The sequence below is a fragment of the Antedon mediterranea genome, chromosome 8 (genome assembly GCF_964355755.1).
Source record: "Antedon mediterranea chromosome 8, ecAntMedi1.1, whole genome shotgun sequence".
In the NCBI taxonomy this organism is placed as follows: Eukaryota; Metazoa; Echinodermata; class Crinoidea; order Comatulida; family Antedonidae; genus Antedon; species Antedon mediterranea.
This window is the reverse complement of record NC_092677.1, coordinates 26,011,225-26,035,027: the sequence shown is the minus strand read 5'-3', so window position 1 is coordinate 26,035,027 and position 23,803 is coordinate 26,011,225. Positions and strand designations below refer to the sequence as shown.

General features: G+C 35.8%; 1 protein-coding gene across 1 annotated transcript; it reads right to left on the bottom strand.

Moving 5' to 3' along the window:
- Nucleotides 1-91: 91 nt before the first annotated feature.
- Nucleotides 92-14,857, bottom strand: LOC140056309 (uncharacterized). The gene is made up of 13 exons (XM_072101635.1): nucleotides 14,584-14,857; nucleotides 10,220-10,354; nucleotides 9,744-9,986; nucleotides 9,111-9,232; nucleotides 7,818-7,909; nucleotides 6,799-6,828; nucleotides 5,588-5,677; nucleotides 4,911-5,027; nucleotides 3,703-3,798; nucleotides 2,621-2,710; nucleotides 2,247-2,357; nucleotides 2,086-2,115; nucleotides 92-1,254 (listed from the first exon to the last, which is right to left on the bottom strand). The coding sequence occupies exons 1-13, from the start codon at nucleotides 14,803-14,805 to the stop codon at nucleotides 1,139-1,141; spliced, it is 1,494 nt and encodes a 497-aa protein (XP_071957736.1). The 5' UTR covers nucleotides 14,806-14,857; the 3' UTR covers nucleotides 92-1,138.
- Nucleotides 14,858-23,803: the final 8,946 nt, after the last annotated feature.

Here is a 23,803-nt window from a genome sequence, read left to right as displayed (position 1 = left end):
CTTGTCAAAACTACACAATATTTACACAATATTTTCTATTTAAACAAACTATGCAACAACATTATTTTCAATTTCCAATGTTTATTGACGATGTTAATTTTGAAAACATTACTTAAAATCATAAAAATAAATAGATAATATGTATTTAATATTTAACCATATCTATTATATACAAACTTACATCACTATTTTTTTCAAACTTTTTATCTATAGTATAATGCGCATTTAATTGTATAACCACATCCTAGAAACGCGCGCAAAAGTGCACAATTAATAATTAAACACCATTTATAGTTATCATCAGTATACCACCATTCGCGTAGTCTATCTTTTGGCATCACTTATCAAGGAGAAAATGCATATAGGCCTATTTACTGCAATAACAATAACATTTGTCGTATTTAATTTTATGCTGTATAATTGAGGTATATGTTTGAATTTGATATAGGAGTGGCTCTACAACCTGCACAATTTAATTAAATAATTATATACACCTTCGGCTCCACCGAATAATTTACATACTGGTTAGTTGAATACTGACCAATGAAATGTTAAAGAAACGCAATACAAGAACGCACATAAACTCAGCGCTAAAGTTGTTCTTGTAGCCCGGCAGTTAAGAGGAGACAGGACCCGGACTTTAAATCCAGGAGGGGTGGTGAATCAAATATTTTGCTGTTTAAACTAATGTTACTGATTGCGTTTACTTTTCGCCATTGACGCAAATTTGATGAAACACGAGCGAACACAAAAGTCGTACTATTTATTTCAAGATATGAACGCACGTTAACAAAATCGTTGTGTCACGTCTGACGATGTCTAGAACACTAAGTGTTACACTTTCTCTTACAAGAAGAAATTACAATACACAGTAAAATATCAAGGTTATGGTAATATTTAGCGATTTTTGCTTATTTTAAAACTAAAACTGTTTAAATATTAATGTTTGATGGCTACAATCTATTACAAAATTCACATTTAACACACACACATATAAATAAGCTTCGTATATCGAACAACAGAAGGAATCGATACGACGACGACGGCTTTGGTGCTCGACGACGACGGCTTTGGTGCTCGGCGACGAGTTGTGATTACGGAATTGTTCAACGGCGATCGTCATCAACTTCTAGGCCGCCTATGGAGAGCAGAAACCACACGATATTGGACAGTAGTTGACGGCAAAATCTCTGTTGGTATCACAGGTGGATTTGGACCATTTACAATGATAGAATTGATCTTCACAGGGTGATTCTGAAAAGAAAAGAAATTTAATGATTATTTTATCAAGAATCGGATGAAGATAAAAATGAAAATAATAATACACAACTTAAAAGTAGCAATGCAATTGGAGAAGCCGACATTATAGACAACATTTTTTTTTTAGTATTTGGTTGGAGACATGGTGCATCAAGATATTCAAGTTGAGACGATTTCTCTTCTTCAAAACAAGTAAATGAGGACAAATTATTTCGGTTAAAAATCATGATGTTTAAATAAACGTTGTTTTTCTTGAAGAGATTAAACAAATAGTATTATGAGTAGGGTACCAAAATGGAAATTCGCATAAGTGCTCAGTATGCATATTGAAGTCTCTCACAATGCTAATCAATATTTTACGTGAGATATCAATTAATGAATGTAATGAATTAGCAAAATGCAATTTACTATATACTTAAAACGTTTACTTTCAATTTAGAATGAATCGTGATTGTGTATACTGTAAGCAATGGTTTCGTAGGCATATCAAATTTGTTATAATGCATATTTCAGGGAGAAATAGATGAAAAGGCAATTTTAGTTGAAACAAATATGGTAACAAAACAGACATTGCTTCATCATCATTGTTTTAAAAAACGTGTCCCTCTGCTTTATACAGTATATATTTCTTTTCTTTGCCATTATACTTTGTATGTAGGCCTAATTGGGTTTTTTTGTGTGGATTTTATATCATGTTATATTTTATATTGTTATTGTGAAGGACGTACTTTTGTGCTATAATTATGCCACCGATCTAAAGGTGTTAACAGTTTTATTGACATAATAGTCCAAAAATTGTAAATTACACTCGATTTAGATGCTTACCTGGAGTGTCATATGTCTTGTCTGGTACACCTGAACAAAACAAAAACAAATAATAACTTTATTTGCAGAAACGTTACTTGCGTAAAAACAGAAGAGAAGAAGAAGAATTGACGTGTAAGATACTGTACAAAAATGCAATTATTATAAAAGTTAAAACTTACTGCATAGACCACACATGGCCGGACACTTTTCTGGTACGTACGGATGGTCCTCATCGCACCAGTTTGGATACCAACCATTCCAACACCATTCATGTGTATTTTCACATATATCTAGAAATTAATTAACTCATTATTGAAAATATCAAAATAGCAAAGTTTGAAGACTGTTTTACCAGGGAAGAAATACTCTTTCCTGATTTCACTGAATAAATACTCGATAAGGAAGCAATTGTAAGTTTAGGGACCAAGTCAACAAAATAATTATACTCTTTACCATACATTAATGCAGTAGTTACTGAAGTAACATGCGCGGTAGAACACATTTGACATGGTCCTTTGTTCATTTATCCATACGTAAATTAGGTACGACTTACTCGAGCAGGTTTCTCCCGTCCAGGCGTCGTCACATTCACACATGCATTGATCTGTGTTCAATTGACCGTGTTCACATTTCACATTGCATTCTGTCAAAGAAAAAAATATAAATGTTTGCTGAATCATTCTGTCAAGATAGTTAAAAGTTATAAATGTTTGCTGAATCATTCTGTCAAAATGTTTAAAATTATAAATATATGCCATGGTGAATCATTCTGTCAAAAAGATATACATTCGTTGACAGATCTTAGAATTTAAAAAAACTGTCATAGGTTTAAAGTTATATTCGTAATCTAGGACCTCGTTTAGCAATCATCAACGATGGGGGCCTTTATGGTATAAATGTTTGCTTAATCATTCTGTCAACAAGTTATACATTTGTTGACAGAACTAGAACTGTCATAGGTTTCAAGTTATATTCGTAATCTAGGACCTCGTTCAGCAATCATCAACGATGGGGGCCTTTATGGTATAAATGTTTGCTTAATCGTTCTGTCAACAAGTTATACATTTGTTGACAGAACTAGAACTGTCATAGGTTTCAAGCTAGTTATTCGCAATTTATATCATCTAAATTTGTTTGATTCTTTATTGTGGCGTACGTGTTAAATGGCGCTTAAACAGTGTTTTGCTATCCATTGCAACAAGTGCTCCTTGTCCTTATCTGACGATAAGCAGGGGAAAGTGTACAAAAGAAAGTCCTGATTTCGAGTCTTTATCTTTGTGTCGCAAATCCATTATTATATTATTTTGTTTCGGGATAACAGGTATGCCCTACTTTTCCTTTGACTAAAACTTTCACTCTCTAACTAGGGTTATTATTTATTGTTTATAACAGGCCTATTGCACTGTCATCAAAATGCTTTACAGATTTGTTCAATATAGTTTTAAATGTAAATATAATGATAAGGGTTGAGGTGAATTTAGGGTACAGCGTATATGTGCAAGATCGAGCGTCTCCTTTCTGATGGATCGATTCTGGCCGCACAAGTTTACCTCTATAAATTCATATACAATATACCGTATATTTTCTGATTACTAGGCCTACTCTTATTATGATATAATAAACTGGCCTACACACCTGAACAGGTTGGACCAGACCAGGAATCTTCGCATTCACATTTGCACGTGTCTGGGTTCTTAAAGCCTCCATTTTCACAAGGCGGTCCTCCGCATTCTGCAAAAAAAAACATAGGTAAAACTCAATGAGGATGCGAATTCTTTATTGATATAGGTATGTTTGCAAGTGACAAGAGCATGTGACCTCAGCATGATCCCCACTCGGGACCTCAACATGACCCCCGCCCGGGATCTCAGCATAACCCACGCCCGGGACCTCAGTATGGCCCCCACACGGGACCTTATCATGACCCCCGCTCGGGAATATTTAGCAGTTTCCCAAATTCAGGTCAGTACTGGTGTTTTAATTTAAAGGAATTAAATCGAGAGAGTGAAACCTTCTTCTACGAATTTCTTAAAAAGTTATTAAATAGGTGAAATACAATTAAGTAATACCGTTTTGATGAATTCACTAAGACAATGTTATTATAAGACCTAGATTATGTTTTCGGTATTGCAGTTTGGATTTGATAAATAAAAGATGAAATTTCTGTGAAACGTTCACCTTTATGTGACCCAACTTCTTCCAAAACATGGGATTCAAAAACATTATAAAAGGTAGTAACTTAAAGTATTTAAAACGTGTGCAGCAGTCATTACCCGATAAGTACATCCACTTTATAAAGCAAGGTGGCTAGAAACATTGGGGTCACAAGACTAATTATGTTCACTAACTAAGTCTTCTCTGTTTTGATATCTCTGTAGGCCAAACTTGTGATGAAGTTTGTCAGATTTGGGTGACTAATCGAGTATCTATGCCATCCATACCTACTGCTAATCATAGTAAATTGCCACCCTAAGGAAATCGAATTTCCTCCCCAGACAGAACATTCAGATGATCAAATTCATTCCTTATATGGAAACCGAGCACGTGATCAAGATAACTAATGAACAGACGGTAGCAGTAATAAATGATTATATAAGTGCAATTGTGTACTATACTATTTTATCAAAACACCTAAAGGTCAATATACACAGAAGAGCGGTAACGGTAAGCGGAAAACCGCGTAGCTTGTCCAAATCTGTATCTGTCCGGTCCAGAGCGGAAACAGCCCGTCCGCTCCGCAATGGTCATAAAGGAATAACATAGATTCTCTATTGTTATTACCGTTTACCGCTCGTCGTCTGTGTAAATTGTCTTTAGGCCTAATTCTATTAATTTAGGCCTACCACATAATCCACAGAGTGCGGGACAAAGCGTTTCTACGGGGTTTGCATCATCGTATTTGAAGCACCATTCCTTAGGCCAGCCATTGCCGCACCATGGATGAGTATTGTTACATGCATCTGAAATAAAACAACCATAATACATTTAGTATACAACTTATATTTAAGTGTTTTACTTTCAATTCTACCATACATATCATTGATCTTTCTCTAATCTTCATCGACGTTTCTTAAGCTCTGTATACACTATCAAACTTTATGTGACAAACAAAATGTGATGTGCCCATATATGGATGATGTCATATCACTATCATATTTGGGCACATCACCACCATATTTGGGCACATCACCACCTTATTTGGGCACATCACCACCATATTTGGGCACATCACCACCATATTTGGGCACACTTTTTGTCAAACTAGTTTGATCGTGTAGACAGAGCTTTAGTTTTAATTCCGACATTCTACCAGGAGTTATACTTTCTAATCTTCAGATGAGTTTCTTCATTACTGCCCAGTGACAATGTTTAATTGGTTTTCTGTCTTTCTAAGTATAATTGCTACTGACATTGGCCAATTCAGAAGGACACATTAACCAACAATTTGCTATTAATTTCAGAATCTTGAAAATGAATTTTACTAATTATACTACTGAGAAATATCACCATGGTTACTTACTTTGACAAGACGAGCCCGTAAATCCAGGTGCGCAGTCGCAAGTACAATCTTTATTGAGAACTCCGCCATTTTCACAAGTAAGAGCACAGACTATAAAAAGACAAAAAAAATATAATAAATCTAATGTTTTGTTGCATTTGATAACTCCTATAAGTAACAACCATAATGGAACTTCTCCGTATTAGGCCTATAGTAGGCCTACTTTCAGCCAATAATTCGAATGACATTGGAACTACAGATTTTACTAATTTTAAATTGAGTAATTGGATTATATTTAGTCCCACAGATGAATTAATTCCTCTACGATGGTGTTATTATTAATTCCAATTAGTAGCCATGATTTGCAGTAAAAATGTGTGAAAGATTCCACAAAATTGGGCTAAAAATAATTCAACATGACGTTAAGCGTTTAAAATTGTGTTTCAGTTAACTTTTTGTCGAAAGATATTTCCATGCCGGTTGGTTTGTAAGGCTTCAGGGCGGTCAAGACTTTGCACTTTTCAATAGCTCATGTTTTCATTAGATAAAATAAGTAAAATCTATCAATAGTCATCTAATTAACGAACCTTGCGGTTCTCTGCCCAGAAATATTGCCAAAGGCCCCGGATGTACAGTTCAATTACCAACATGCGTATTTGTGACGGTTCGTATAAAAGGGGGCCTTTTCGTAAAACATAAGCAAAATGGACAAGGTGCAACAGTGTAGGCACTGTGCAAGGAGGCACAATACTTTTGTGCACATTTCATTGTAATTTTTGTTGCCATTTTGACCACGCGTCGTAAAGATAAAGTATCAATTAAGAATCTCTCTTGAGAAACCGGACATTATACGTAGAGGTAATTCAATAAGATATAGTGTTTATTATAATGGTATTGTATCAATATGTCACAGATTAAAACCGCACCTAACTATGATTGATGACTTCATCAACTTTCTAAAAGGTTGCAAGATGAATTGCCTTGTTATATTATTGGCTAAAGTTTATTACAAGTCAGTGTACTGGTTTATTTCTGTTATACTACTAGTAACTACTGCGTAGGCCTACTCTCGAATCGGATGTTTATGTAATAAAAACACTAGCTTTGAATGCAAAACTCACTATTAATTAATAAGCTTATTTGGCCTACGTTCATCAACATGGTAACGTAACAAGTTCATTTAATTAATCTAAAGACGCATGCGCAGTGATGCAATGCACTTTTCCACTTACCGCAATCCTTTTCCTTCATTTTACAGTCACCTAAAAAGAATTCAAAGTAGCATAGTTAAGTGGTGGCCGTTTAACACTTACATTCATAAATCATTTCGTTACACATTTGGCATTTCTTATAAACTGAACTGAACATCTAAAATAAACTTCTTTATAATTAATTCATGGTTCATATTAAAGTGAGTCCAGATAATTTTGTACACTTCACTTATAAAAGTAAGCTCCTGATTTCAAATGTCTTTTTGTTTATCATATCAACTTTTTCCACAACAACATTTTAAATAACCTTAGAATGCCTCAATTTTGATGAATGATTGAATTTCCTATCTTTTGACACCAGAAAAATTCCGTAGCGCCATTTTAAAGAAAGGGACTTAATTTACGACGTTCATTTTGCTGTCGGAAAATAAGTGGGTTTATATCAATATTGTTGCTATAGAACAATATAAATGTAAAACCCGGAGTGACCCTTTAAGTCGATGGTTCTGGCACTTAATATTGCACTTAAGTATTACATTTGATTATAGCCTGCAGGTCTTATTAGGACCAATTAAAAGTGTAATTATCACCAAGTAAACAACCACAAATAACTTTTTTATCTACGTCACGTACACGTCACAGACGTTCCAGAAATAGAATTTCGTAGAAATTTCCCGACTTCAACATGTTTTTGTCAATGTTTTAGCGGAAAGTGTAGGCTTCCAGTGAAGGATAAATCATAGTCAAGGGTCACGTTCCCCCAGAGGGGCGTCTGGTCGACACAAGGATTTAAAAATATTGATTTAAAACATTTAAAATCGAATGAATGAACGAACGAATCAGGGAAATACAAATTTGTAAAAAGAACCAAGGTTAGATTTCCACGTTGACAGAAGCAGACATGTTCGAAATACATCGACTATAGGTACTGTTTTTATTTTTCTACTCGATGCGGCACGAGATCAACATAATACGTGAGGTGAACGAAATTTGAGTATTGCGTATTTTGTGTATGTGATTTTCTTGAAATGCAAACTTACTACAAAGTCCATTGCGGCAGGTACCTTTACCCGATTCACATTTACTGCACGGTTCGCCAATACTGTATGGTTTTCGTCCAACAACATTTCCTCTGTAAAGTAAAAATTATAATGGCTAACATAAATCTATTTGCACATATTTAACATTGTACTTTCCTGTTATTTTTTCCTATTGATTTACAAATTTAGACATGTCGAGTTGTCTTGGCCGGTGTGTTATAACAGGTCTGTGATTCGGAGTTCGGAAGAAGGTCAACCATAACATTTAATGGCATATTGCATTTAGGACAACCAATTTCCTAAAGAGATTTAACTTTAATGGTAATCATTTTTGAATCGTGATAAACGTATGGCGATGGCGCCTAGACTTGTGATCTTGTTATTCATCATTTTACATTTAAAAAAAAAACATCTTCTTTGTTTTTGCAATATTTTCGTCCCTAATATGAACTATACAATCGCCCAATTAATGTGTGTGGTTTCTAGATAGTACAAACATTGGTAACATTACTGAAATTTACGTGAATGTACTTTCGTTTCTTGACATAGGCTACTGCGGCATTAGAATAAAGGTTATGTATTTGTTTTCATCATAAATTCATACCAGTACGTATAACTAGAAAATATTTGCCTCTAACTGTATGTCCAGTATTTAATTCTCCTTAAATAAAGTCTCATCTTCATTGAGATGTTTTACTTTATAATAAAGGTCGCATGTTGAGTACATAGAAGGTATCTTCCATTAAGACGTAAATTTAAATGTTTTAAAAGCAGTAATGTTGGCATTATTAAAATGTTACAACCATGTATTACAATAGTCTCCCTTTGTGAGACGTGTGAATTGGCAGAGCTTTTAGAGGTAAATATCAAGGAATTTATCTCCTAATAATGCAAATTAATTATCTTAACCTTTCCAAAGCATCCTTGGAAAATACAATTTTATAATTGCATAGTGTAAACTAGAAAATTGGTAGGTGGTGCATTTAGATGTCCTCGTATAAGCGATGTATACTGTATTTTCAATTCAACAAATAAGCTGTCATTAGATATACCCTAACTGACTATCACAAGTCATTAAGATACAAGTCTAGGTGTAATACATTTTCAGCTATCTCTGTCACTACAGACTGTGTCTGCGTACGCGTACTCCTCGGCATGTACTCTGGCGCGCGTGTCGGCTGTGTTAATTGAACCATGCATCCAATCAATTACTGCCATCAATTACCCATTTCTTCGATACTTTTCTCCTACTATACGACATCCTTAAACATGAATTATATAATCTCAACCTACCCTTCTCCATAATTGCAAACAAGATAATTGGCATTTTTATGAGTTGCTCCAGAGGCAGGATCGAAAAGGCTTTGACAAAAATTTATTGCACATCCGACGTTCTTTGTGCTTGCCCATACCATCTGATAAATTAGAAAGGACGGTTAAATGTTGATACAACGGTCAAACAAATTCGAAATATGAAAAGGGGTTAGGGTTTCTTCTGGTTTCGACCCTATTTTCAACTCAAGTTATTATTTTGTATTTATCTTGACCGTATATATTAAATAAATTGTGCTCTGTCGCACAAACAAAATCCAAAAGGAAAATCTATTTATAAACTCGAAAATGGAGAAAATGGAAAAAATGGCACACAGTTGGTCATAAATAATGTATGTGTTTTTTGTGCAGGTCTCTCAGTAGGCCTAATGCAATGTGAAGGGGTTTATACTAATCCGTCCTCAAATAATAAACACCCTTAAGCACTGTCTACACTATCAAAATACTTTGACAAAAAAAAGTGTGATGTGCCCATTTATGGTAGTGATATTCCCAAATATGGTAGTGATATAAGCATATCATATTTTTTTGTCGCATAAAGTTTGATAGTATGAACAGAGCTTCAAATCACTTAAAAAATTAAATGTCATGTACCTGAGTGTAATGTCCACACATTTGGTTCTCTTGACAAGCATTGGTCAAAATGTTGTAATACTTTCGTTCATTGTTCCATAACGATAGCATGAATGAGGGTGACGTCTGCCGAGCCCTACTGCTGCTCCAGGCTAGGTTCTGGCCTATGTAATGGTAATTGGTGTCCCAGTCAGGGTTCCCATGTTCCCACACACACTGCTCGGCATATGCTTTAGACATGGCTGCTAAATCGTCATCCCATTTCTAAGGAAAGTATAGAAAATATAACTTAAAAGAATAAACATTTCATACTTCAGGGGAAAACACTTTCAGATTTTAAAGTTAAGTATTTGGTCTAACCAACTTTCTGCGAGCTATGCCACGTGATCGTTTGATCGCCACCTCGTCATGTGCACTTTGAGTTGCATAAATTGAACATTATTATTATAGTGACATTTTACCGTGCCACGTGACCATTTTTAAATATTGTGCTTTACCATTTCCTCCATATCTGAGGCCGGTCCAGGAACCCTTCGCCTGTAACTATTATGCCATGAGACTATTTGTTTTTCTTGTTTTGCCGTCAGGTCCGATTGTACACCTGATTTTCGATTTTTTCCTTTCCTTGAATTCTGTAACAAACAAAACGAACAATGAATCATAATGGTATAAAGTAACAAAATGCTATAAAGTAACAAAATGCTATAAATTATACCAATGTAAGTATATCAACTTGCTATAGACCTACAGCAATGAAGCATATACAACCCATACAAGTTACTCACCTACCCCATATCTAAACAAGAAATATTTCTTACAAAAAACGCTGCTCGCTTATTGAAAAATATTTTCTATTTCAAATTTTTTTGAATGTGTCATTTTATTGTCACATAATAGTTATTTTACCTGAAAAATGTAATTTAAAGCAACAAATACTTAAATTGTCTGTCAGACAATGGTTTTTTGGGTTTCTTTTCTCTTTTTATATGTGAATAAATATTATTTTTTTGTTACAGAAGTAAATACTCAATTTCTGTCACTTTAGTTTTATATAATTTTATTGCTAAGGTCAAGTCTGGGGGTCACTTCATCACCCTAGATATTTCAAGTGTGAAGTATCCTATTACAAACACAAATGGACTGTTTCGATGATAATTCAATGAATATCTGACAGTAAATTACAGTCAAAAGTCATAAATACCAGAAATGCTTTGGGATTTCTTAATAGACTCTTTTCTCAGACGTTTTTTGGGTCTACAGTAGCAGCTGGAAATCTATAAATTATAGTGGAGTTTCCATTTTCGCAAAACTGTCGTCCTTAGAACTATAACTGCTGCTTGATTTAGCTTCTGATTGAGTAGTCCTAATGGGACGTAGCGGGCTAGAGCAGCAGCGTGAAAAACAATGTTCTGTACACGGTTGAAGTGCGTCTATTTCACAGTTTTTCAACCGGGATCTCGATACGGTATATTTCCTACCCATCACAGGTTTTGGACACTACACACCGCCGCTACTTCGTATTTTATCTATTGGAGTGGTATTTTATTTTGAACTTAACAAATTAACCTCACTGGTTTCTTCATTTCTGTTGACAGCAATTTTATATAAACTCACTGTGACGTGAACTACATCGGGGTTTCTTTAAATTAGCCACGAAAATCATGCTGTTCTCCATTCCACATACCGTAAACACAGATAAATAATTATAAACAAAACTCATAACGTACAGGAGAGTTTCGATCTTATAATATCTACGTTGATATTCACTTCACCCAGGTGTATAAATGGGCACAAGCATGCGCAATGGAATTATGGCACCCTATATTAAAAGATACAGACTATTAAGCCTAAAATGGCTCAGACAAGGATTAACTAATAAACCAACCTAACCTCGGCCTGATAATAACTTAATTTAAGATAAATAGGCATATCCATGTACAATTAATATGTTGCCATATTTTAGGTACCGGTATATATTCATTTAGTACGTCTAGGTTGTTGACCTCTTAGCTTCTCTGTAACTGGGTGATATGCTTTTTGATCTTCTTCAACAAATGACACACGGTGGAGAGAAATGTGATTATGTAATCACGCTTAATAGGCAGAATTAACAACATTTAGCACACTCTAGAAGTACTGGAAACCAAGAAGTAAATCGTATATTATACCGTCGGATAAATAAATCCACATTTCGGAGAGGTACGGTAGGCCTACAAAATAATATAAGGAAACTAACAGCGCTACTGCGCTTTTAAGCTGGATGAAAAATATGAATTGATCCGGGCTGTCGATCGAGTGGTTGTTGCGGTATTTAGGTATAGGGCCTAATAATAGTGACATTTTGTCACTATTATTACTCAAAACCAAGAAGTAATCTTGTATTATACCGTCGGATAAATCCACATTTTGGAGAGATGGCCTACAAAATAATATAGGCCTAAGGAAACATCGCTCCATGACTTTTAAGCTGGATGCTAAATTGTAATTGTCACATGGTAAATCTCTTATTCTAAGCACTGAAATCGTATAGGCCTCTTCTTGAGTGGTATTCATAATGAACGTGTTTTATAGAGTGGTTTTTACCAAAACTCAGGAAATAGCGGAAATTATGGTTAATCTCATAAGTAGAATTTAGACAGTAGGCTAACAATAGTCTGTTAAAATAGACTGTTGTTTTTAGTCGAGCGTTTTGTCGTCGAGTTCAATGTTTAAGTTGTAATACAATGATGAGTGATGGATTAAACCGTGGAAAGGTGATAAGTTTAAGTTCAAAGAAATTAGTTGAAAGTCTTTGGGAAGCTTGAAGGGAATGATAACAGTTTGGCTTTTCTGTGCAATCTCATTATGTCATATGTTAAGTCTTAAACGGATTGGTTCAAATCTGCAAAATGTACTACATCAGAACAAAGTATGCGCCATCTAATTTGTGATGGAAACCGGCGCAATACTGTATAAGATTTCCTTATTTCATTATTATGGCACTAAACGAATCAGCGGACCATTCCTAAATTTAGGAAAGATGTTCTTGCTTATTGTACACACAAAGGGGAGATGGGTGGTTGTTTAAGGGGAAACCCACCCCTACATTTCGGTAAATGCTGAACAAAATTAGGTTTATAACTTCATTATACAATTTTATTTTGTCTATAGGCCTTGTCCACCACCCTCCTCCACCACCGTCAACACACTATATCCTAGATCCGTCACTCATGCTTCTTCTTAATATGGGACGCATTACAGATTGAAGTAACATCCTTTCTTCCTATTAAAGTGTTTACAAACTTATTAAGCGAACTAAGAGAAGATTGATCGGTAATAAACTGTGGTGTGACATTTCTAACGTCGAGATGATACAACATCACAGTCAAACAAAATTAGGAGATCTGCTTTTGTAATAATCATCCATTTGATATAACGGGACGAGGAGAGCCAGAATGTCTGATAAAAATGCGATTGTATTATAATCGTATAGAGAAATTATATTAATTTTTGAATAGCCGATTCTCGGTACTGATATTGCACAGTATCATTGGCAAATTCATGATACAGTATCGCATGTGAAACACATATGACTGAAGTCTGTATCATAGACCTAACCTTCAGTACAGGCATTGCATGTGACAGACATGGGACGCTGTATCATGGAATTTGCCTATATGGAGGAATATTGCGATAGATGGGTTTTCAATTACTACATTTCAGAAGGCCTTTAAAAAAACATAAGCATAATCTAAAGCTCTGTCTACAAGTATCAAACGTTATGTGGGAAAAAATGTGATGTGCCCATACCACTACCATATTTGAGCATATCACTACCATATTTGAGCATACCACTACCATATTTGAGCATATCACTACCACACACATAATATATCACACTTTTTATGTCAAACTATTTTGATAGTGTAGACAGAGCTTTAAAATAATACAGAATCAAGTCATTAACCTGTAGGCCCAATTCTAAATCTATAATGACCATTTTATGACAAACCCAAACGTCAGTTATGTTCTCTATGGACCTTAAAAGTAAACATTGTCCTGTCTTGACCACACATGATTCACCGACAAATTAGCGGATGTTCAAAGTGGTTCGAATTTTACACCTTATCGTGGAGTTTTAATTAATTACTGGGTCAAATGTTTTGACTTGGGTCTAAAAATAGATTTTCTGTCGGCAGCCTTTAAGATGTGCAAGAAAGTTCACTATAGGCCTAATAGTAATACATTTGTTTTATCAAAAAGATCAAAATATTTACAAATACTTCACAGAAAGAATGTAGGATTAAATAACATAATAAAGTGCATTATTACAACATATCGTGCCAATCACAGGTAAGTTAGTCACAATGAAGTATGTAATAGAATAATTTCTATAAACTATTATGAAATATTTTTTTGTGTAGGCACTTTCAGCACAAGTTCTGCTTTTTTTAAACAGTACACTCCTTCATTTTTACACATCGTAAGAAATTATATTTATGTTTTTTTATAATGGAAGGAAATACATGTTATTTCGATTGATTGATTGAATGATTGAACTAGACCTAAGCATTCCCCTTTAGCAGTATACTACCAACCATGGCAGGTGGTTTCAAATGCGATAGTTTAACCTACTTTCCCAGTAGACCTACTCATTCTAGTTATTTTGATAGTCCATAATGCGGACAATCTACTGGTACCGTATTAACTTAGGCCTAAATAATATAAAGGAGGCATAGTGTACCTCAATATTAGGCCTACAATTGTCGAAACACTTGGATCGAATGATTTCCTATTTATATCAGCAGTAGCATTATTTATCGGAAGTGATATATCTCCGATTGCGATCAAACTTCCTAGAATACTAGCTAAGCCTACTTACCGTCTTTTGCTGGGGTCCGAGAATATACGATGTCTGTTTACCCCTTTGCCCCGTTAAAACTGGAACATCTCCTGTAATGTTTAAAACAAAACCCTGTCTTTTCACAGTTTCTGATCCTTTTTTGTCGCGCTTCTTCGCAGACTTTGCCAACACGGACGTTGATATAATAAGTATACTTAAACCAATAATAAATAGCTGCTGTGATATATTATGAAGATGCATCTTTGTAGATACCAATATTTTTCTTTTTCTCTCTCTTATTAAAGTAACCACCGATACTCGGAAAAAATTTCTACTAATGCCAAAATGATCATTTTCTTCTTATATAAGGTAAACTTAGACTGTTCTATTTTTATTGAGGTTTTCTTATCAATGAGTAACAACTTAATAGTATTTGTATGTGGAATTATTTATGCCATTTCAGTTCCGGTTTAAGTACACGAACAGGATTTCTTTATATTTGTATAATAGGAACTTCTTTATTTTGATGGAATGAATAATAATGACGTAATAATAATAATGACGTAACGTATGTGATTCAGATATAATGGAATAACCCACAGTTGATAAATCAAATCGAAGTGTAAGGTAACGGTTTGGCTGTGTGACCTGAGAAGAACGTAATCAAGTAGAAACCGATAAGTGATGTGACGACACCCATGGGTCGTGTCATCTCCACTGGATGATACAAGATTGTAAATAACTAACAGTTTTTGTTTTCTTCAATTTCTCGCGAAAGTGTTGTTTACATCAAAGTATACCGACAATTAATTTGCGTTCAGGTTCAATATCCAGTTATCTTAAGTAGATCTAGCTGGCCTATATAATCTATTATTTAATAGTCTAATAATATAACTTGAACTTGAACGTTAATTTTCATTTACAATTAAATGAGTGAGGCAATAGCAACGTTTATTCTCAGTGGCTGTGAGCCAATAAAGAAGAAGACTGATTCGCTTTGTGACGATCTCGTTGTTCACATAGCTAGAAATTAGAGGAGTCCGCAAATTCGTCCCAAAAACGTGCGGAACCATCAGTAATGCAATAATATGAATTAAAACGCACAACTTTAATATTGTTGAGGCTTGAGAAGAAAATCCCTGAGATATCATTGTAAAAGTAGGCCTATATTGGTTTTCTAATAAAAATCACATTCCCTGTTCTTAATGCTTTCCTGATGTTTTAATGTGATAAAACCTTGACATTGAAATGACCTTGTCATCGGTTAGCAACGTCACCACATTCGGGTCACATTCGGCCCCGAGCGAGTGTTCGTTGACACATTTATGAAAATAATTAACTTCACCTTTCGCTTCTAAGATATCGTATATTTTTTTGACTGCACTATATTGTAATCAGTACATTAAGTGATTCATTGAACTCCTCCGATACTGCTCCTCACTCCCCAACCGATCGAGGGCACACGGACGGAAACATTCCTAGGCCTATAAATTGTAAAATACAAATTTATGGTCGCGTGTGTATATTGTATCGTTTCGCTTGAAACAAAGTATACCCCTGTCGATTGTTTAACTAGTATAACACATTGATAGGCCTAATCTGTTTTCCCAATTTCAGTTTCAAACGTATAAATTGTGGGGTTTTTTTGTATTTGCCTACGTGTTGTAGTCGCGTTTCACACATCAACGACGTTCAACGCGTTTGTAATCGTTCGTTTTATGCGTCTGCACATCTCTTTGATTAGATGCAATAAGTCCTAACACTTCCCCACGCAAACACAATAGCCGTTAGCACCATCAACTTTCCCAAATGTACATTTTAGGTGGTTAATCACCTCAATTAGGTAGTATTTGAAATGTCGAAAATCCCTAAAAACCGTTACAAACGTAAACTCAATTCACACGTAGCTCTCTTAATATTGCGTCACCGGAATCCAACCACTTTACACACTAACTTGTACACAGTATACAATAGTTTTGTTTAAATTCGCTCTTCTTGATTTTATACTGTCATCAGTGCCTACTTACTATCTAAATCAGTGAACGATTTGCCACGCTACTGTACCACCCAGATCTCAAAGCGTGGTTCCCACTAGGACGCAACGTAACGCAACCGACGCAACGTAAGAAAATGCTCTTCCAATAATTGGAATCTATATGTGAACTTTATTCAATCAATCGTACATTTGTTATAATGGTAACCACAATAAGGTATAATTACAGTAGATTTTTACAAAAAACAAGACCAATATAAATATTAATTATAAAATAATTATATACAATGATTATTTACAGTAATGATAATAATAAAAATTAATTGTGTTTGCCCCCGCCTGCGTGAAATCAAACATGCGATGTTTGCAGCGCTATTGCATCGTCGCTTTCCACTTCTGATTACGCAATACAGCACTTTGTGTCAATACGTCGCAAAAACAGATTTCACGCAGTCGGGGGCAAACACAATTATTGGAAGGGCATTTTTTTACGTTGCGTAGGTTGCGATACGTATCTAGTGGGAACCAGGCTTTAGTGTGAGTAGAATTTATAAAACCAAAATTTGGCACAGATTTTCCTTATAAGGTCAGACTTCATTAAAGTCAAAATGGTCGTAATTTATAAACTTTGAAAAATATTACACATTTTATATGCGTGTTAAAATATCAAATTGCGGTAAGAAATTAAATTCCCAGAAGATTCCATTAGAAAGGAACTTATCCTAAGATAAGGTATGGAAGGGAAAACGGGAATTAAGTTTAATATACAGTAGGTACCTGGATATTTGACGAATTTTTACTTTCCTTGAATTCGCATGTTACATATTTTACATTCACATGTTAAGCTTGGTTCCCACTAGCGACGCAACCTACGCAACGTAATAACAATAATTGTGTTTGCCACCGCCTGCGTGAAATCAAACCTGCGATGTTTGCAGTGCTGTTGCGTCGTCGGTTCCCACCTGTGATTACGCAATACAGCACTTTGCGTCGATACGTCACGCGCTGCGTTGCGTTCTAGTGGGAACCACGCTTTAGGAACCACGCTTTATTCGGCCGTTTCTCAGTAGGAACCAATTTAACAGCGTGTTGTCCATTAAAACAAATTCAAATAAGACGCCACGTGTGATTCTATATATGACACTGTATTAAATACTTTGCCAATGATACTGGACACACATGCCAATTTGGAGATATTTCAGAGGAATCGGTGAGGTTCTGATTGTTTAAGGCCATACTTACTTACCAAGTGTTTACTTCATGGTTTCGTCGGGGCTTGGAATACTCATGCATTGTTCTATGAGTGTTGGCCGTCTAAGAAAGCTATTCAAGACAATACAATCCCTACCTGCAGATGTGTTGATAACAATAGTTGCAATTTGCATAACGAGTGTTTTCGAAACTATTTTTGCTCTATCTACAGCGTGGTTCCCACTAGAACGCAACGCAACGTAACGCAGCGACGTATCAACGCAACGTGCTGTATTGCGTAATCACAAGTGGGAACCGACGATGCAACAGCGCTGCAAACATCGCAGGCTTGATTTCACGCAGGCGGGGGCAAACATTAAACATCGCAGGTTTGATTTCACGCAGGCGGGGGAAAACGCAATGATTGAAGGGCATTTTCTTAAGCTTGGTTCCCACTAGAACGTAACGCAAGGACGTAAACGCAACGCAAGCGTTTTAACCAATGACAAGCGAAATTATAGACAGTTAGCAATCACAAGCGAATAAGCCATCGCTTGTGATTGGTCAATTCACTTGCGTTGCGTTACGTCCTTGCGTTGCGTCGCTAGTGGGAACCACGCTTTACGTTGCGTAGATTGCGTTACGTTGCGTCGCTAGTGGGAACCAAGCTTACACAATCAAACGAGCTTGACAAAAGAAGTGTGATTTGCTCAATGGTAGTGATACGCGGATGTTATCACATTTTTTTTGTCACATAAAGTTTGATAGTAGATGATAATACGGCTTCTTCAGCAGAATAGTTACTATGTATCATTATTTCTTATCAACTGATAAAACATAAATTTCATAACAATTACGTCAAAGACAAACTGGACTTTATATTCTCAATAAATAGATCATTATCAAAGATTATATTTATTTACATTTTTACGTTATCATAAAATGATATAATTTATGTTTTTAAGAAAGGATTTCTTCTACATTAAAGATTATCTCATAATATTGTAGGCTTAAGTTTGTCAATATAATAAATAGTTGAAAGGGTATTTCTTTTTGTATGTTAAGTCATTTTTGTTTACTTATTGACGTACTATCCAAGTGTACTGTCTAAAGCTTGGTTCCCACTATCGACGCAACCTACGCAACGTAAGAAAATGCCCTCTAAAGCGTGGTTCCCACTACCGACGCAACGCAAGGACGTAACGCAACGCAAGTGAATTGACCAATCACAAGCGATGGCTTATTCGCTTGTGATTACTAACTGTCTATAACTTCGCTTGTCATTGGTCAACGCGCTTACGTTGCGTTTACGTCCTTGCGTTACGTCTTTGTGTTGCGTCGCTAGTGGGAACCAAGCTTAATCATTGTGTTTTCCCCCGCCTGCGTGAAATCAAACCTGCGATTTTTGCAGCACTATTGCATCTTCGGTTCCCACTTGTGATTATGCAATACATCACTTTGCGTTAATACGTCGATGCGTTGCGTTCTAGTGGGAACCACACTTGATTACGCACAATACAGCACTTTGTGTCGATACTTCGCTGCGTTGCGTTGTGGGAACCACGCTTGATTACGCAATACAGCACTTTGCGTCGAGACGTCGCGTTCTAGTGGGAACCACGCTTTAATGGTGTAATTACCTCACCGATCAAAACTTTCAGGTGTTTTAATTCGGTTGTTTATGTATTTAAGCGCCAAAAAACTTGTATACACCGTATTGCGATCCGATGTATCCGGTATTAGTAATATGCAGGGTAAAGTTTATGTAAAATACAATGGCTAACATTATACACATGTAGGCCTACACCATCAATCATCGAGATGAAATCGCGAAAATGAGTCGGTCAATTGAGCTGGTCATTCGTTAAAAACAAAACAACGTTTGTAACTTTTAATAAATACTTCTTAGTCTGCGGTTTTAATTATAATTGGGAAATAAAATACCTTATAAAGTTTTACTGTATTTATTATATATTGAATACAAAAGGTATTATTGGAGAATTGGATCAGGTCTGATTTGCATTTACCCATAACCTATTTCACCCAACGGTATAGGCGGATACAGGGCCCATTATGCTGCTTTAAACCGCTAACAAATTTAATTTTAAAACCACTATGTCATTCCACTTCAGGTACTGCACCGTACGCCTGGTCTGTCGCACTCAATCTTCCAATTACTATTTCACATTTTGTCTTCCGAATCATCGAGGGTCCTTTATAGGACTTGTCTGTCTGTCAGTCTTATCATAAAGCCTGGTTTCCATTAAAATTGCTACAGCGTTTCCATTAAAATCGCTACACGCGGAGATGTCGCCGACGCAATCGGGAAGGCTCCCCGATTCATCGCAGTCAAATCGGCAAAGTTCAACCATGTTCAACTTTGCCGATTTCGTCGGCGATGAATCGTAATACGCGTACCAAAGAATATTTAGCACTCGCGTACTAGATCCCCGATATAAATTCTAGCGTTTCCATAGAATCGCTACGCTCTGTCGTGTAGCGATTTTATGGAAACCAGGCTTAACACAAATTATAGTTATATATAGAGAATAATCTACTGTGTGTAAAGCTTTGTTCCCACTAGCGACGCAACGTAACGCAACCTACGCAACGTATAGAAATGCCCTTCTAATAATTGTGTTTGCCCCCGCCTGCGTGAAATCAAACCTGCGATGTTTGCAGCACTTGCGTCGTCGGCTCCACTTGTGATTACGCAATACAGCACTTTGCGTTGATACGTTGCGTTCTAGTGGGAACCACGCTTTACAACTTCCAATCAGCCTTTCGTATGATTTGTTTCTCCACAAATTTAGGCCTATTTACCATTTTGTTGCTGGATAAGGTAGGTGGTCTAAAATGCATCTCGCTAAAATTAATACTATATAACATAAATTAGGAATAAAACACAACAGTGTGGGAAGTCTATATTAGGATAATACATCATAATTATATGCTAAATCGTTAAGATCTTATTTTATATACTAATCAATGACCTATGTTTGATATCGGTTGTCGAAGATCAACTTGGACGGTTCTTCAGTCCACTTTGATCTTCAATAAGCAGACAGGTGTTCAAATATGAATTTTTTCCATATTGCACGAGAATATTGTATTACAATATCAAAAACGGATGGCAAATATCGCTTAGAGATCAAATTGGTCGAAGGTTAAAATGCTAACTGAGTTTATAAACTGGGTTAAAGCACATGTACCTATACTAATGTATAGGTCCATGGTTAAAGTAGGCCTAAATTAAGAAAGAAGGATTTTCTTCTCATCACAATCATCATCAGTTACGCCTCTCGATCTTGTGACGCTTTCCACAATGTTATGCTATTGAAATTCAAAAGGAAGTGTAGATGTGTTTTGTTCATTACATTTTCTATTTTCCGTGTGGACACAGTTTGGTAAGGAGCCGTGGTATGTCTTCGTCTGTACGTACGTCCAACGTACAATAACTTCCAACGTATCTTTAACGTTAAAGTAAGGGGACTGTTAACTAAATTATTACGTATGTATCCCTGTATGTGTATATTTTTTATAAAGTGAAGAATATATTTATGACGTCATGTTCAGCATCGCCTACGATTTTATGTGACGTCACACTAGTGAACAGATGTTAAAACTTCCTTGATTGGATAGTATCTGTCATCATACAGCAGCAGGCGATAGGAGTAGGCCGAGTTAATGTCGTCACTGTTGTTTGTTTACATCGTGCTGGGGCATGATTACGAACATTATAATTATACCGGCCTATGCTCTCTAAAAGTTAAAATGAATAGACCAACAAAATCATCACACTGATGAGGGTTTGTCTCCTGTTATCTATGGCCTAGGCTATGGAAGTCTTGAGATACGGTACGTTAGGCCTACAAGAAAGGTTGTAAACAATTAGTGTTCAACAAAAACAAACCAGATAGTATAACGCAAACGAAGACAAATAAGTACTGTAGGCCTAATCTTGAAAAGCGCATGTTAACAGTTTCGCCATCGCCAATCGAGTCAACGGCGACGATTTGTCCCGTCCGTACTTTTATAATTGATGATCAAACTGTAGGCCTATTTTATTTAATCAACGGGTAGAATTAATACGAATATAAGCCGAAGAAATTCACATTCAGAGTTCCGTATGTAGGCCTAAAGCGCTGCAAGTATGAAGAGGGGACCATAACACTCTACCGGATATACCTCCAATAAATCAATCTAATAAACGTCATCGAAATCATTTACTAATCAACATTGGCTCATTATGTTCCAAGAATTAAAAGACGCTGCGCAGATAACGTTACAAAAATAGAAATCCATCAATAAAAGAAATTATAAATATTACTGTTTTCTTCGAGAAACAATTTTAATATTTCCCCAAAACATTACGAAACACCCACGAGAATTTATAATTAATGCACGCGCAAATTATCTTTGGTGGAGGAGGGAAATTATAGACGTTTATAAGTTTTTTCGGCGCCAATTCTACCCCGCTACAATCAGTTGTCGAGTCAGACGATAAGTGATGACGACACAAAGTACGCGCAGTTATAGATCCAAAAGATCAAAGCACTTAAGGAGTTACTCCCTTTGTTTTAAGTACATTACGATTGTTTGTGTTCTTTCTTAATTTGCAGTCGACGTAAAATAGATAAGTCGGATAGATATAGCTTTTATTAACAATACAGTGAAATAGACACCGTTTTCATCTCCGGTCACAATCAACAAATTAAATAGGAAGAGACGTAAGAAAACACTAAATGTGGCAGTAAAAATCACTTATGGCGAAATATTAAAGTAGGAAGCGAATTGGAGCAAGGCCATAGGGGGGCCATAGGCAACTGGTTTCAACGTAAACATTATTAAAAAGATGATAATTAACTTTGAAATCATAATCATAATCATAATGTGTATCCATTCGTGCTTCTTGTCCGGTTCTCAATGCCTTGACCGATACTGTATTTATCCTGCCGGACGACCCGTCGATAATTCTTAGAGAATACCCTAATTAACACTTCCAAGTGTAATGCTATGATGGTCAGGGAGAGTTGTATGCATGGAAATTAATTAAATTTGACGGGCTGAAAAACCAATCAAACGGCAATAAATTGTAAGATTCTATTCCATTAGATTCAAAGAAAACAATCTTTAGGCCTAAAACACTCGCCCCATATTCTGGATCTCTCCAGGGGACAATGACGACCCACCTAAAATTCAGCGAAAACAATGTGGGGAAAAAAGAAAGTATAGGCATTTCCGGCACGTTGTCTACGTATTAAAGTACAATATATTATGATAGGTAGGCCCTATACTCTAGTAGCTAGATCAACTTTCGTATGCACTTTGAGGTCCAGAGAATTTGACTTCAGAAATTGGTTTAGGGTGGTCAAACAATCATTTTTGGCTTGGTTACACATTTTGAAAATGTGGCGAAAGGTCAAAAGGTCAGGGTGAAAGGTCATAAGACCAAACACCAATATGTCCTTAAATCTGAACAACCACTGGTCACAGCGAAGTAATTTTGGTCTCAAATTGATCAGAAGGTATACATTTATATTCAGTCTAATGGGACATTTTAGTTTAAAATGACCGCAAATGCCATTTCTGACCTTTGACCCACAACCCAGGGCATGTATTTATCTCCGTAACTACTGGTCGTAGACACTTGAATTTGGTTTTAAATTGTTCGAAATATATATTTTGTTATATGAAAAACATTTTGAAAAATGTTACAAAACGTCAAAGGGTCAGGGTCAAGGGTTATATAAACAAATAAATAAAGGTACTTGTATCTCGGCAACCACTGGTCGCAGCAAGTCAATTTTGGTCTCAAAATGTTCAAAAGGCATGCATTTATATTCCGTCTAATGGGGCATTTTAGTAAAAAATGATCAGAAATGCCATTTCTGACCTTTGACCCACATACCAGGGCATCTTCATATCTCTGTAAGTACTGGTCGTAGAAACTTAAATTTGGTATCAAATTGTTCGAAATATACATATTTACATTCATTGTAATAGAAAATGTGGTTAAAAGATGAACAGAAAATACTATTACTAATGTTTCAAACAAAAAACATATCTCTACAC